Genomic DNA, 17,383 nt, shown 5'->3' on the forward strand with positions numbered 1-17,383 from the left:
TTTGTCCAATTCCCTCATTAATGGCCCTAATTGTTTGGGGTTTTATCTTAAGGTCTGTGATCCACCTTGAGTTTATTTTTGTGCATGGATAGAAGTAAGGGTCTTGCTTCATTTTTCTGTAGGTAGATATCCATTTTTTCCAGCACCATTTGTTAAAGAGGGCATCTGCTTCTCATTTTTTGGGCCCTTATCAAAGATCAGTTGCCTGTATGTCGATGTTTTTATTTCTGGGACTTCAGCTCTTTTCCCTTGGTCCGAATATCTGTAGTTATACCAGTACCACACTGTTTTGACTACTATGGCTGTATAATACGTGCTAAAGTCAGGTAGAGCAAGCCCTCCCACTTTGTCCTTCTTGAGGAGTTCTCTGCTAATTCTGGGCTTCTTCCCCCTCCTTATGAAGCTGGTTATCAGTTTTTCCCGTTCTTTGAAAAAGGATGTTAGTATTCATATCGGAACAGCATTGAACTTACATAGTGCCTTAGGCAGAACTGACATCTTTACTATATTGAGTCTGCCAATCCATGAGCATGGGATGTTCCTCCATTTGCTAAGGTCACTCTTGGTTTCTTTTAGTAGTTTTATAGTTTTCCTCATACAAATAATTCATTTTTTTAGTGAGGTATTTTCCTAGATATTTCAATTTGTGCTGGTCTCTTCTGGGATCTTGTGATATGATGTATACAGCCGCCCAATAGACTTCTGTTTGTTGATCTTGTATCCTGACACTTTGCCATACTCCTCTATTGCTTCCAACACTCCACTTGTGGAGTTTAGGGGATTTTTGATGTATATAGAATCATATCATTTGCAAATAATGATAATTCTACCTCTTCCTTCCTCAGATAAATACCTTTGAAGTCTTTTCCTTGTCTTATGTTGCTAACTAGGACCTCCAATATGATGTTAAGGAGGAGTAGGGATAAGTGGCATCCTTGTCTGGTCCCCCTTTTCAGTGGAATTATTTTAGTCTTTTCTCCATTGATTACCATGTTGGCTATTTCTTTTTTTAGGGGGAGTCTGTAGCCATCTTCCAGAGTTGAAGAGCCCTGGGTTTCTCCTGGGGGACTCGTGTGATTGCTTCTATGAACTACCTGCTGGTAGTTGTACAGAGGATTCAGTCTACCGCTATATCTTCCTATGGTTTCACTCTTAACGCTAGCCAACTAATATTCCGTTATTTGGAATGTGAGTTGGGTAGTCCTCTCATGTGACACTGGTGGTGCTCTTTTGGGCCCACAAGGGTGTTGCTTCACTGGCTGATCTCTAAGTAAGCCTCACAGTGCCTGGAGCACCTCGGTGGCATGTGGTGTTTGCCTCTGCAACTGGAGTGCTGAGGAGGACGTGTGGGTGTACCCTCCTTGGTGTGGAGCACCATATGTGGCAGGGGGAATTATTGTAGTCAGAGAGATTGCCTTGGAAGTTGGGTGGATATTCCTGCAGCAGCGTGGAGGCCCCCCAGTGGTGGGTAGGAGTTTCCCCCAGTCCTTTGTAGGGCCTTGGGGTTTAGGCTGGAGGTCCCCTCACTGTTTGAAGGGGAGAACCTCTGCTGCTTGATGTATGGAAGCGGACCGGTGTGATTTCTTCAGCTGCGTGTAAAGCCAACAAATGTGGGTGGGGTGCTCTCCCAGTTGGGCCGTCAGAGATACCCTCGGAGAAGGGGAGTTCCCTAGAGGCTGCTAGTGGCTTGTGAAAGGAAAGAGAGGAAGAGGAGAAGAAAAAGAGAGAAAGAAGAAAACAAAGACTGGAGCAGCAGTGCCAAGGAAACTAATACCAATTCACACACACACACACACACAACTAAAATGCTCAGACTAAACAAAAGTGAAACCAGTAAAAAACAAAAAAGGAGAACTGAATCTGCTGATACTGTGGCAGGAGAGAGAGAAGAGATAGAAGAATAGGAGAAAGGAAGAAAAAGTAAAAGAAGAACAAAAAGAAAAAAGAAAGAAAAAGAAAGCAAAGGAGAGAAAATTTAAAGAATACAGAGCTAGCTGAACCCCATATTGTGCCGTGTGTAGCACTATCTTGTGCCGTGTGCAGCACTGTCTTAGGGAGAAGGACCTAGCTCTCGCCACTGGGTGGGCAGAGTTGCCCTAGGCAGAGGGTAGGGGCCTGGAAACCAGCAGTGGAATGTGGAAGGAAAGAGATGGAGAAGAAAGAATCATAAAAGCAGAGAGAGAGGAGAAGAGACCAAAGAAAGAGATGAAAGAAAGAAAAAGAGAAGAGTGAGAAAGAAGGGGAAAAACTCAACTGTGCTCACTACGATTGACTGTGATGGTAAAGAGGGAAGAAAGGAAGAAGGAGGAAATCAAAAATAAAGAGCTGATCCCCGATTGCCTGAATGTGGGACCAGAGTGGCTTAAACACTGCCCCACTACGACAGGTTGCTGTGCCCTTTTAATGCAGGGACCCAATTGTTCTGGGTGGAATTGCCCTAGTTGGTGAGATCACCTTAGAGGTCTGACACAGGTTTCCTGAGCAGCGCGGCATGCTGTAGGTGACTGTCACAGCTGCCTTTTTGTGGTGTGCAGCACTCCCACAGAGGGCAGGTGGAGTTCCCCCTGCTATTTGGGTTGATTTGCTCTAGGCAGAAGGTAGTGGCCTGGAAGCCAGTAATGTCATATGATAGAAAAGAGAGGGAGAGAAGAGGAAAATGAGGGAAAAAGAAGAAAGAAAGAGAGAAAAAAATCCAACACAAACCTGAGCTCGTTGAGACTGTAGTGGGAAAGATAGAAGGGTGACTGAATAAAGAGAGAAGAAATAGAGTGGTAAGTAAGGCGATAACGGACTTGATCACCTGTCCGTGGGGCTAGAGGAGTTCCAACTCTTCCTCAAGGTAATGGGATGGTGTGCCCACTTGATGTAGGGTTCTACAGATGCTGGCTGGGATTACTCGAAGGCAAGGTCGCATCAGTGGCCAGGCATCAGTTTCCACCATGGTACTGGGCACTGGAGTTCCCTGGTATACCTGCTTTGTGCTGTCTGTAGAACTGCAGCAGGAACAGGGTGGCAGGGTGTTCCCACAGCCCCCTGTAGGGCACCAGGACAGGTAAGACCTTCCTAGCTGTGTGTAGAATCACTGAGAGGTAAACTGGGCGTGTATTCTCACACCCCCACTCCATCACCTAGAATAGAATAAAATTTAATTGTCTCCCTGGCTCTGGGCTCTAGCTCTGTGCTGTTAGAAGCTTAGATTTGCTTCAGCAGGTCTTTGTTATGCAAAAAGCCTCGGCCCTGTAGCTAAAGTCTGGCATTCCTTAGCGTGGGATTCTTCTTATGTTGATTTATGTTTAGGTGCCGCCCCCCCCCCCACCCCCATGTACTCTTTGGAGCTGAGTAACAAGGCTGGGGTTTGAGTTTTTACCAATAATATACAGTCTCACTCTTGTATATTATGCTTGTGAGGTGCTCTGATTTGGGACTGTCATGCTGACCCCCAGAGGGGGAGATCCAGCTTATCTGGGGGGTTGTTTCCTTCTCTGACAATTGGAACTGAATTCACCCCCTGGACTCTGACTATCCACCTATTTTCTCCCATGCCAAAATCTGCCTCGGGTAAAATTCTACTTTTTCTTTCTACTCCAAATTATGGCTACCCGCCACCCCCACTCCCCAAGCTCCTCAAGGCAGCTAACAGCACAGAGAGCTCTGGCATGGGGTTCTCCTCATGTCTGGGATTATATCCCCTATAGGGCGTCAGCCTGGAGAAATTACTATTCCCTGTGAAAGGGCAGGAGGAGCTTTTCAACTGGAGTCCAAGATCCCAGCTCCCCAAACCTAGAGTGATTTAGAGCGTTCTTGGTTTGCTTTGTGAGTGGAAATCACTAAAAAGGGGGTTCAGGAGAGATCCTAGTACCTTAATTCTAATTTCAGGACTTCACCTCCCAGTTTCCTTCACCTTACCTCTCAATTTTCTGGTCTGGCACCAGGAGCTCTGGATGGGTGAGTCTTAACTGGTTGCCCTTTTCCCGGCCTCTCTCTATATAGATATTTTTTCAGGCTCCTGGTATGTACAGTTGTTAAGCATGTGACTTTAGCGACCAGTCAATTCTCAGGAAGCACCCGTCTACTCTCTTTAGGGATAGAGAAAGGTGGTTTTTATTTTTGTTTTAATAACCTGTGCTTTGGTCCTTACAAAACCCTGTGTTAACCTTGTTAATATCCCTCACTCTTCAGCACAAGCTGTGTAAATGTTTTGCGTTTGCATTTCACTGTACCCTTCTGCTTTACAAACCTTTGTACTGAACAGATCTGAGAGACATATTACCAGACTTGCCTAGCATTGTGTTTTTAAGTTTGGGGAAACATTCCTTATGTCATTAATACAATTCAATTGTTCTTACTTTAAATAGAAGTGTCTTTTTCTCTACAGTAATTTTGGTGTCAAAAGATGCATCTGGGGGAACCCAAAAGGATGGGTCTGAATGCAAGTCCCTCTGTTACCTCCCAGAATACTGGGGATTGGGACTTTGAGTTGAGCTGAGTTGTTCGGATCCTCCTTTTTCCAAGGATCTTTTTGGGAGTTGTTTTTGTGAATGTATCTCTTGGTTGTTGTTTGAAACTGTGTCTTGTTGCATCTATGGTTCAATGGAGTTTTATTACTAAATTATTTTCATTATTTTTAACTTATTTTCATTTTTATCTGGCTTGGATTTGTTTTCCCCTTTCTCCAGATTTTGGGTTCTATTAGAGGCAAATCTATTTTGGGACACTCCTAGTTAGTCACAGAGGATAATTCTATTTTCAGAGTTCATGGTTACTATAAGATGGCAAAACTTTTGGGACTAGAAAGCAAAATACCTTCCAAATCCCACAGCACTCCCTCTTAGAAACGATTGGAACCCTGAGAAAACTGAAGGCATTTTGACTCTGTGAACTTTCACCTCCCTCTACTGGGGTGAGGAAATAGAGGAGATTGTACTAAGTTTTCCACTTCTAAGCTTGTGCTGAAATTTTCCGCTTGCTTGGGCTTAAATCTTGTCGTTTTGTAGACTACAGAATCTTGACCTTAGCATTTGGGCCTGAGATAAAGGCTGAAAGTAGTGCTTCTTATCTGATTTATGTATATAATTTGTTTTAACAAAGAAATGGGTAGCAGCAAATCTGAAAATTCGAGAGTGCCCAACTAGGGACTCCATACAAATTATAAGCAAGCATAATGGCTCTGCTAATTTCGAGTTAGTGGCATGATCTGACTAAAGACAATAAAAAGTCAGTAACTATTTCAAAATATTTTTCAGTGGAAGCAAATTATATATATATATATATATATATATATATATATATATATATATATATATATATATAGAGAGAGAGAGAGAGAGAGAGAGAGAGACTAAGTCTTTAACTGGTAGAATAAACCAAGTTAAAAAAGGAATAACACCTAAATATTTAAAATCTTTGGTAAATATACCTAGATTTCCTCCTTGGCAGGATGCTGATTTGAAGTTCCTGTTTTAAAAAGTGCAAGATAGTCATAGGGGACATAAAAGTTGGTTGGCATACCATAGTCCAAAACAACAGTGTTCTACATCCCACATTGTTGTAAAGGATAAAAGTCCTAAATGCTTGTGAATAGTCATCCAAGGTGCAACTGTATTGTATAGTCTATAGCCACTTCATTTGAATAATATATTGACCAATATCTGCAAGAGGAGAACCAGTCACACGACAAGCTGCAGCCCAGGACCAGACAAAAAATATCAAACCAAATTGTTTGTAGTTCTCCCAGAAAATTAACAAGCAATATAAGCTAGAATTTAGGACTTAGGGGAAAATCTCTCAAGCTGTTTTTCTAAAGAAACAAGGCAGAAGACCACATTTAAAAACTCAAGCTCCCCCCAATAGTTTTCCTTTATTCACACAATAGTTTTTGTTTATTGGTGCATATCAGCATTGACCATATTACAAATTAAAGTTGAGAGATGTATAAATAATTTCAAATTCATTTAAAATAACAAACCTGCACGAAAACTAGACAGAGGAAAACAAAGCAACAGTATACAACCAGACAACAAAACAACAAAAACAAACCACTGACAAAGAACAGAATAAAACAGTTCACAAGAGAAAAGCTTGTAGTTAGTTCAGGGATCGTTTGCTGGCCCTTAGGAGCGTTTTCCAGTTCAGTCTGTTGGGGCACCACGCCCTGGCCCCGAAGTCCACTTTCAGCATTCCCTGGGGACCTTGCCACTCCATTCCCTTGCTGTTCCGCTGCACTCCCCCAGTGATTTGCCTCGGTGTGGTGGGATCAGGTCAGGTGCAATTCCCACACTGTGTCTCCGGTGCTGTCCCCTGTATCGCCCTTAGTCACTGAGGGGCATCATGTCTCATAGTAGGGCCAGCCATGTTGTTCTCTCTGTGGACTGGCTGCTCTACTCAGGAACATCATCATCACGGCCTGGTGGGCCAGGCTGTGCTCCACTCTCTCCTCCTGCCCCTTCATCTGCTCCCGTGTGCTCTGATCAAATATGTCCATCTCCCAGAGCTGCAGAGTCAATGTCGTCCTTTGGAAAAAATTCTTTTCGGGGGAGGGGCAGGAATCCACTTAATTTATGGTGCTGGGGCCAGCCTCCCAGACCTCTCCACCGGTTCCCTCCTCTACACCGGGATAGTTTTCGTGCATGTTAGTGACTCCACAGGTCTGTCTGAATAGGACAGGCTGGATGAACTATCTGGAGGAAAAACAACGGGACCGACAGTTTTGGGGGGACTTGGGGTGGGGGGGTGGGGGGGTAAGGAAGTGGTGTTAACAAACCCAGGGACAAGGGAAAAACATGGGACCCCAAATGGTAGAGAAGGGGGAGTGGCAGGCCTGGTGGGAAATGATCAAGGGTAAGGTTGCTTAGAGAAGAGGTATACTCTAGCCCAGGTGGCGATGAAGCATGGTAGTAGGGCAGGAGGAAAGTCAAGGGAGATGGAGGAAAGAGCTAGGAGTCAAAGGGCATTCATGGAGGTCTAGACAAAGACATGTACATGCAAATATATATAGGAGGATGGTGAAATAGATCTATGTGTCTATATTTATAGGTCAAGTATTAAGGTGGCGGAAGGACCTTGGGCCTCTACTCAAACACTCCCTCAATGCATGAATACCTTCTTTTATTAAATTGGAACTCTATGATGCTCACTCTCCCGACACAACGGCTGGAGCCAAAGTGTGTGAACAAGTAAATGTGGTGTAGAAAGCTGATGGTGCCCGGCTATCAAAAGAGATAGTGACTGGGGTCTTAAAGGCTTGAAGATAAACAAGCAGCCATCTAGCTCAGAAGCAACAAAGTCCACATGGAAGAACACACCAGCCTGAGTGAGCGAGTGGTCCCAAAGGGATCAGTTACCAGGCATCAAAGAACAAAAAATCATATCATTGACTGCACACCTCCATGATAGGATCGCTGAAGACAAATGGGTGCATAAGCAAATGTGGTGAAGAAAGCTGATGGTGCCCGGCTATCAAAAGAGATAGTGTCTGGGGTCTTAAAGGCTTGAAGGTGAACAAGTGGCCATCTAGCTCAGAAGCAAATAAGCCCACATGGAAGAAGCACACCGGCCAGTGCGATCACGAGGTGCCCAAGGGACCAGGTATAAGGCATCATGCAAAAAAAAAATATATATAAGTGTGTGTATGTATGTGTATATATGTGTATATGTATATATGTATGTATATATATATCATATTAAATGAAGGGGGAAGTGCAGAGTGGAGACCCAAGGCCCAAGTGTCGACCAATGGAGATCCCCTCATAGAGGGGTTTAGGAGAGGAGATGGGTTAATTAGGGTGTGAGGTAGTATCGATGAAGAACACAGCTTTCCCCCGGATCCTGGATGCTTCCTCCCCCCAACTACCATGATCCGAATTCTACCTTGCAGGGCTGGATAGGACAGAGGCTGTACACTGGTGCATATGAGGGTTGGAGGTACAGGGAATCCAGGGTGGATGATACCTTCAGGACCAAGGGTGTGAGGGACGATGCTGGGAGAGTGGAGGGTGAGTGGGTTGGAAAGGGGGAACTGATTACAGGGATCCACATGTGACCTCTTCCCTGGGAGAGGGACAGCAGAGAAGGGGGGAAGGGAGACTCCGGATAGGGCAAGATATGACAAAACAACGATGTATAAATTACCAAGGGCATATGAGGGAGGGGGGCAGGGGGAGGGAGGAGGGGAAAAAAAAGAGGACCTGATGCAAGGGGCTTAAGTGGAGAGCAAATGCCTTGAGAATGATTGGGGCAGGGAATGTATGGATGTGCTTTATACAATTGATGTATGTATATGTATGGATTGTGGTAAGAGTTGTATGAGTCCCTAATAAAATGTAAAAGAAGAAAAGAGAAAAAAATGATTAGGGCAAAGACTGTACAGATGTGCTTTATACAATTGATGTATGTATATATATGAACTGTGAAAAGAATTGTATGAGCCCCAATAAATTGTTAAAATTAAAAAAAAATAAAATAAAATAACAAACCTGTTACTTTATAAATAACATTCCAGTATCATCCTGCAAGCTGTGGTAGGGATATGTGTGTAAGAGATGCTTCCACTATGTTGGGGACTGATGTGTTCCTCCTGATGATAAACTTCAATAAACTCCTCCTCTGACTAAAGCTCGGCAGCTGAGAACCCTAACAGATAAGAGGAAGGTGTGCATTTTAAGTTTCTCTAAGTAAATTACTGTTTCAAGTAGGTTAACCAATGTATGTGTTCCATATCCTTATCAAGTCTAACTATTGCCAAACTTTAAAAAATTTTTTACCAATTGAGTTGGTAGCAAACTCTTTAAACTGAAAAATGTGTGTGATATACCTGGGTATACTTAAAATTTACTGTTGTAGAGATATTTATGCCTTCTAATTTTTGACCATAATTCTTTATGTTTTTAATAATTATCTGACTGTTCATCTTGCTACTGAGACTAGACAGGGGAGCAAAAATAGACAAGTGAACCAGAGATAAAGGCAAAAATGATTCCCTTGTGTAGGCCTCTCTTAACGAAATGTTTAAGTTATTTTAAAATCAAACCAGTGATATCTTGTGGACTATAACTCACCTTCAAGACTACATTCCCCAGAAGCCTTTGCTGCCATTCATCATCTAGTAATTTGACTGAAGTTTCAAGAATCTGGGTTGCAAGAATCTCACTCCCGGGAACCCTCAAAAGTGCCATGGCTTGTACCAGTTATATAGCTACTCCTTCTTAGGAGCTTCTAATAAAATTCTCTAGAGTTGCTTCTATCTAGCTAGAGCAAATCTTTCTCTTGGCAAAGACAAGGAACCAATCTGGTGGCATATATCTGGCAAGCTGAGCCCAAAGAAAGAAGGGATGGTGAATAAAGAAACGTGTTTGCTCAAGACCTCTTTAGAACATTGAAAAGCAAAAAGTCAGTGGCCTCAAATACATATGAAAGTCAGACATTTAATAAGGAAGGCCAAAGTGCTGTTGATGAATATTAAAAGTACCATAGACTACTAAAAGGACAGACAAATCTATCTTGGAAGAAGTACCGCCGAGTGTTTTTTAGAGGTAAGGATACTGAAACTTTTTCTTACATAATTTGGACTGGAGAGACCTGTCCCTGTACAAGGACATCATGTTTGGTAAAGCCTAAGGGCAGCGAAAGAGAGGAAGGCCCTCTATGAGATGGACGGACACCGTGGCTGCAACAATGAACTCAAACATGGAAACAATTGTGAGGGTGACGCAGGACTGGGTAGTGTTTCATTCTGCTGTGCATAGCATGAAGGCTTTTAATATATGTATAAATAACCACCCACATCCGGATCTAGAACATTTTATCACCCCAGAAAGTTCTATTGTATTCATTTCCAGTCAATACCTTCTATTGTGATTTTTATTACCATAGATAGAGTTTTACTTGATCTTCCATGTACATAGAATCATGTAGTGTTTATTCATATATGTTTGGACTCTTTCACTCAACATAATGTATGTGTGAACTACCCATGCTTGTGGTGCATAGCTATACTTTATTCTTTTATATTCCATAATGTGAAATATTTCTGATTCGTTTATCCTTTATAAGGTTGTTAGGCTGTTCTAAGCTTATACTCTTAACCACTAAATTATGTATAATATAAAAAAAAACCAAACTTGTTTTTTCTTCTCTTTTTTCCCTGCTATATGTGAGGCAGCAGGGAAAGATAACACTGTGAGTAGATTGTAAACTAAAATCACTGCTACTCGTTGGAAAGCTGACCTAGCTCACGTGGCTACTCCTAGTGGTAGCCACTCAAATAAGCCTGGTGCCTGAAAGGGTGTTAGAATGTGTAGCAGTCTGGCTTGCTGTCTAATTCTATGTACATCTTGTTCGACCTTCCCTGCGTTGTCTATTTGCAGCAAGTGTTGACTTGCTTCACCTCCTGGGCAAGTGAAAATTTCAGAGACACTTTAGATAAAGAGTTTAAGGATCACTGCTTTGTTTCCATCCTCTCAGTAACTTCTGTCATGGAGATTGATACATTTTTCAAGGACTGTTCTAATACAATTACAGCTTAACTAGGAATTAATGTTTTAAAAATTATCCATCTCAACCTGAGTACTGGACTAAAGGGTTTCCTCCTGGCTCTCATTTTGCAATGATGCTTTGAAAAGTTTTACAGTATGTACAGGCATCTTTACAATTAATATTTAAAGATAATTCAGAGTTCCAAAATTACCCTGTGCACACATTCAACAAGAGATAGTTGCTCATCTAAATATGCTTTTTCAATAGAAATGGGATCATTGCAGCTGGGAACACTGTTTGTGATAATTTCCAAAAGGAAATGGCTGCCACATGCAAATTTTTCTGTACCTGTGGTTTCTCCAGGAGAGTTTGATGCACCCCTTATGGGACTGCGTTCCTGTGTGATAGCTCAAATCACACCCGTTCAGATGTGACTGAGAGCAGATTTACATGGGCAACCTCTCGTTGAGTGCATGCTACCTCTTGTGAGTTATCGGCAATGGTAGGACTCAGCTGGTTTAGTAGAACCAATACCTAATTTTTTTGAGGTTGGCTAACCAGTTGTTAAAGTGGCACTTGTAATGAGGGTTCTGTCTAAGTTGGATGGCTTCCTGGCTGCCCAATGTGGAAATCACAAATTCTAAGCAGGTATAGTAATGCTCATTCCATCCATAGGTATAAAAACTTAGAATGATGCTTACAATATTTATTGATTCATTTCATAAAAGTCATTGTACTTTTGATGAAATAGTACATTTTTATTCCCTTGCATTTGTGACTTACGTTAACAACCATATAATGGTAAAGAGGAAAGGTGCCAAACAACTAGAGGGCGACACTCTGCCATTTGTTTCGGCATTGGATTGCACCCCAAGTTCGTGCAAGGTATTGTGAGCGAATGATGTAATTCTTGAAGGTGCTCAAAGAGCTGAAAGTATTGTCAGAATGATTGCTGTAAGCTCACAAGGCTCAGAAAGGGACACTCTAAGAAGATAAGTCTAACTCTTTCTAATAAATCAAACACAATGACTATTGTCTAATTGGCCTGCCTCTGACAGAATGGGTTCCTACTCCTACAGTGAAAAGATGGTTAAGGATGAATCTCACAGCAGATGATGCTTGGATAAAATCAAAGGCTATTGCCATGGAAGATTCCAATCAGGAAGCAATATGTAAATATCTTAAATAGCAGGTTTTTTGGGACAGGTATTATTTTGTAACATATGACATAATCTAGATTTATGTACCTCTTTTATTAATCTTATTTAAGTATTAACTGTATGAAACAGTAAACTACCTTTTGGTATATCATGATTTTTATATTTAAAGTGGTCATTAGGGCAGCAAACCAATTGTTAAATTATTTGAATCCCACCACTGGTTATCAGGCATCTGGTCCTTCTTGAATTGTGTCTTTGTCTGGAGCCACCCAGAGGATGTCATAAATAGAGTGGGAAGCTATTTCTTCCTCTGGAAGCAGGACTTCTTCCAGATCACTAACTACCCTTTAATGGCCGATAGCCAGGGTGTCTTAGTTTCTTGGTGCTGCTGTAGTAGAAGTACAAGTGGTGTCTTAAAAGAAATTGATGTTCTCATAGTTCAGGAGGCTAGAAGTCTAAGTCAGGGTGCTGATTTGAGGGGAAGGTTTTCTCTGTCAGATTTGAGGGAAAGTCTGTCTCATTTTCTCCAGTCCCAACTTCCTTGGTTCCTTTGGGACCTTCTTTTCCCTTTGTCCTCTCTTCTGTGTCTAATCTTCTTTTACAGTTCAAGTCCCTGGTTTATACTCAGCTACGAACCTGGGTGGGCAGTTTGAATCCACCCAGCAGCATGATAGAAGAAAGGCCTGACATTCTGCTTCTGTAAACATGAAACCTCAAAAAACTCTATGGAGGGTTCTACTCTGTACCACCTGGAGTCTCCATGAGACAGAAGCTATCATACAGTCATGGATTTTATTTTATTTTAACCCATTTCACATGAAGACAAAATGGTCCCGATGAACTGGTTGGGCAGGGGTGTTGAGAAAGGTATTTGCGATGTGAACTGCTGCATCCCAAGTTTCCTGAGCTTGGGCAATCACTTCTGTAATAGCCACAATGCCAGTCGCTGACATGAAAGCCTGGGACACAAACAAACCTCAGCCTAACGTCTTATATTCATTTTCTTTAGATCTGAAAGGTATAGCTGGAAATTGACAGGTTTCTCTGATTCACCTGGGTATGAAAGAAGAATAAGTCATAAGGGCCACCACTTTGCAGAGTCTAGTAAGACTGCTCATTCCAGCCGCTGCCCCAAGAGAAAAAGAGGAGGCTTTATACTCGGGTGAAGAATTACAGACACCCACAGGGGCAGTTCTACTCTGTCCTATAGGATCTCTAGGCATCAACTCGATGGCGGTGTGTGAGCCTGGTATTTAGAAAGGTTTTTTTTTTTTTTTGAGACATGGATAGAGGAAGCCAGATGAAACAGTAGGCCCAGCTGTTCCTTGGCCAGAATTCTTAGAGGTGGTATAGGGCAGGCTTGTTTGATTGTGTCCTGGGCTTTCATGGGGGTGGCAGTACCCAGAAGACTGTAGCTAGATGGTGAAAATGCCCTCTGTGAGCACAACACTGTATCGCACATCGATGGACTTTGGGAAGATGTACCACTGTCTTTGGGGTCAGTCTTTGAATCAGGAGGTTGTGAGAGCCCTGTGAAACGTGACCACTTCTGAGCCATGAAGGCTGAGTAAATGCAGCCATCAGCCACCAGGGGCAATGTCATCTACCTACCACTGCCTCTGCTGTTTCCACTCTGCTGTCTTGGTGGTGGCTACTGGGAAGTGCACTCTAAAGGAGGAGGTCTGTAGTAATGCGTCCTACACAGGTGCCACTCTCCCTCAGTAAACTAAATAAAGTTTCTACTTTTATTGTGGAAGGTTCTGGGCAAGTAATCTCAAAAAAGGTGTGCTTTCCTTTTCATTGAAGTTTACTACAAGGCATTTTGCAGTGCTGGGAACCTGCTTAGAATGAGCACTGTTTATTGGTCATACTCAGATCATGAGACTTCCAACCGTCTCTGTTCCCATCATGGCAGATCATGAGCAGTGACTAAGGGGCTGCTTCTCTGTCTTTCAGGGAGCCCTTCTATTTACTTGTAATCTGAGGAACAGGTTAGCTCAGCTGAAGAGTAAGAATTTAAACAGAAAGGTCACTGGGCACCCTTAGAACCCAAAAAATACATAAGTAATTTGCTAGTACTCCCTAAGACCCATTAGCAAAGTGCTTTTTGATAATCCAAAACAGTAATGTGCTCAGTTGACTACCCTGTTCACTGTGTCAGTCTGTTGAGTTGCCGAGTGTCCAAGTGGTCTATTGGTCAATGAACCAAACTGAAACTAGCAAACGTGCTTTTTCCCACTTACTGCCAACAGTGTAGACAAAAGACCAAAGAGGAGCTGAATCCCAAGTGATCCATTTTCCCGACAGAACAGCATCTGGGCACATGGATTCACATAGAGGAGGGATCTACCTCACTATGATGGAGCTCTGAATACACGACTCATGGCAGGGGTTAAAAGGACCCCACATTTAAACATATTCTATAGAGACTTTTTATCATACCTTAAACAGAATGAATAAAATCATCTGAATGAAGAAACAGCTCACAGATGGATTCCATCGACTCACAGCCATGGTTTTCATACATGCGATATATGGTAGAGAACAAAGAAATCATCACAAGATCGTGATTGGTGACGAATCAATTACTGTCAGACAGGACTACCAAAGTGGTGAAAGGACCGTGATGGGGAACAGGACATGATTGCCGCTTTCAAAGCCTTGCAGGATTGGTTCTGGGGCTTCCTTCACCTGGCTTCATGGTAGACAGGATATGACTCATCTGACCCTGAATTATGGCTACAGGTTATCAACCTTCCTACTGCCGCGACCCTTTTATATAGCTCCTCATGTTGTGGTGACCCTCAACCATAAAATTATTTTTGTTGCTATTTCATAACTGTAATTTTGCTACTGTTATGAATTATAATGTAAATATCTGATATGCAGGATGTATTTTCATTGTTACAAATTGAATATAATGAAATATAATTAAAGCATAGTGATTAATCATAAAACTATATGTAATTACATATTGTGAAATATTTATGTATTTTCCAATGGTCTTAGGCAACCCCTATGAAAGGGTCGTTCTACCCCCAAAGGGGTTGCGACCGCAGGTTGAGAACTGCTGGTCTAGAGAGAAAAGATCCCAAATTCAATACTGTCTAGTCCTGTGCCAATTGCTAGTTGAGCCATTGTTCCAGCCACTGTGTCAATCCATGTGATTGAGTTTTTGTTTCTTTCACTGACCCTCTATCAAGCATCACCTCATTTTCCAGGGACTGGTCTCTCTTGATAACATATTCAACGTATGTGAGTAGAAGCTTCACCATCCTTGCTTCTAAGAAGCATTCTGGCCATACTTCTTCCAAGAGAGATTTGTTTGTTCTTCTGGCACTCTAAGATAATTTCAATATTATTCCCCAACACCATAATTCAAATGCATCCATTCTTTCAGTCTTCCTTATGGATTATCCAGCTTTCATGTGCATATGAAGTGACTGAAAATGCTATGGCACGGGTCCAGCACACCGTAGTCCTCAAAGTGACATCTTTTCACTCTGCTTTTTAATAGATCTTATACTACTGATTTGCTCAGCGCAATATGCCATGGGATTTCTCGGCTCCTGTTTCCATGAGTATTATTGTGGATCCAAGTAAAATGAAATACTTGACAGCTTCCATTGTTTTTTTTATCATGATTTTGTCCAAGATCTTGGTCCAATGTGAGGATATTTGTTTTCTATACATTGAATTGTAAACCACACTGAAGCCTATTTCTTTGATCTTCATGAGTAAGTGCTTCAATTTCTCTTGGCTTTCAGGAAGCAAGGTGGTGTTATCTGCATATTGAAGGTTGTTAATGTCCCCCTTTCTCTCTAATCCTGATGTAGAACTCTGATTATTGGCTCACCATACAAATTGAATATATATGGTGAAAGAATAAAACCCTGAAACGCACCTTTCTTGATTTTTAAATGATGCAGTACCCTTGTTTTGTTCAAACAGTTGTTTCTTGGTCTAAGAACAGATTCTTCAGGAGCACAATGAAATGTTCTGGAGTTTCTATTATTCAAACTAGATTCCATAGTTTGTTATGATCTACACAGATGAATGTTTTGACCACAGTTAATGAATTTACAGGTAAACATCTTTCTACTATTCTGTGCTTTCAGCTAAGATTCATTTTATCAGTGTCTTACAGAGAGTGCTTTTTTAAGCCTTAAACAGGATAAAGACAAAAACAGGACATATCATCCATATAAGGAAGATCAAGAGCAAAGGGAGTCACGGCCATGTGGCTAATTATAGATAACAAGGAACCCATCACAAAATCATGATCTGCAATAGATCATTTTGTCTCTGTTGATGAAAACTATAGAAGAAAGGTTGGGTGAGGTCCATAATTAACATGTACACAATTGCATAAAATGGCAAATTAGAAATCTTTAATTAATTCAGTAGAATTAATTTTGGGGTCCTCTGACCACCTGGCTACATGATGGTCATGAGCATGCATCCATTCCATCCCTACTTCCATTATGAATAGATCCAGGCATGTCCTCTGAGGGCAAAACTGCTCCTTTCTAGGTGGGGTGAGGGGAGTTGTGATCTATTTTCAAATACACTCTGCTTGAGGGGAAAGTTGATGGAGTAGTGGTTACCCTTTGGGCTGCTAACTGCAAAGTCAACAGTTTGAAACCACCAGCCATTCCAAGAGAGAAAGATGGGGCTTTTCACTCCCGTGAAGAGTTACAGTCCTTGTGAGGAAACTCACAATGACAGTTTTACCTTATGCTAGAGGGTCACAATGAGTCAGCGTCGACTCCATGGCAATGAGTTTAGGTTGGTTTAAAAAAAAATTTTGTGTTTGTTAATGATACACCTCTTCTTGCCTTCCCAAGTTTTTCAGGGAGACAGATCAGAGCTAGGCCCTTTTCTGTTCTCCCTAGGATTTTCCTGGTGATGGTTAGAGTTTAGTGGCCAAAAATATGTATGTAAAGTACTCAATATGGCTTTTGGACTTTTCAAAGTGTAAGCTGGAATCAGAGCTCTATCTGCAGGCTTCAAACTACCCAAAACAAAAGGCGCTTTTTTTGGTTTGTTTCAGGTACTAATGCAGGTCACAAACACCATATATCTGTATCTATCTCTATGTCTATCTATCTATCTATCTATCTATCTATCTATCTATCTATCTAGCTAGCTAGCTAGCTAGCTAGCTATCTTATCTATCTATCTATAATTTGCTTTAATATGCCTTCAATTAAAGTCAAAGAAAAAGCCTTTTAATAAAATCCTTGCGGTGGATTTTTATTGCACTTAGGGTGCTTCCACACAACCTGATACTTTACAGATTTCTGGGATAGCTTATTTATGTTGGCTGATTGTATTTTTCCCACCAGCCACCCATGGGATACCGTCATCAAGGCTGCTATGAAGAAGTACCCAAATCCGATGAATCCCTGTGTTGTGGGAGTAGATGTCTTGGAGCGGACTGTGGACAGCCTTGGCCGCCTTCACAGCCATCGTCTGCTCAGTACTGAGTGGGGGCTGCCCACTCTTGTGAAAGCGGTGAGACCCAGGCTGCTGATTCTCTCCTAATATCTGCTTACAGGAAATAACCACCTAAGCCTAGACCCCTGGACATGATTTCTGAGAAACTTAAGAGATGACCTTTGTCTCTGTAAACCTCATTTAATTATCTATCATTGGGTTTCAAAATACATCTCAAATCCAACCAAATGTTGCCCTAAATGACCACCACCCCTTCAATCTTAGTCCAACCCAGCATACTTCACAAAACTGAG

At 41.9% G+C, this 17,383-nt stretch overlaps 1 protein-coding gene across 4 annotated transcripts in view; it reads left to right on the plus strand.

Moving 5' to 3' along the window:
• PRELID3A (PRELI domain containing 3A) overlaps positions 1 to 17,383 on the plus strand; it is a 73,356-nt gene that overhangs the window by 8,428 nt on the left and 47,545 nt on the right. For all 4 annotated transcript variants that reach the window (XR_012780040.1, XR_012780041.1, XM_075532662.1 and 1 more), the window contains exon 2: positions 16,979 to 17,147. Coding sequence is in view for 2 of the 4 variants with exons in the window: in XM_075532662.1 (XP_075388777.1) it covers positions 16,979 to 17,147 (169 nt within the window). In the remaining 2 variants the exon portion in view is untranslated. The remainder of the gene's footprint in view (positions 1 to 16,978; positions 17,148 to 17,383) is intronic.

Source organism: Tenrec ecaudatus, chromosome 15, assembly GCF_050624435.1.
Source record: "Tenrec ecaudatus isolate mTenEca1 chromosome 15, mTenEca1.hap1, whole genome shotgun sequence".
NCBI lineage: Eukaryota > Metazoa > Chordata > Mammalia > Afrosoricida > Tenrecidae > Tenrec > Tenrec ecaudatus.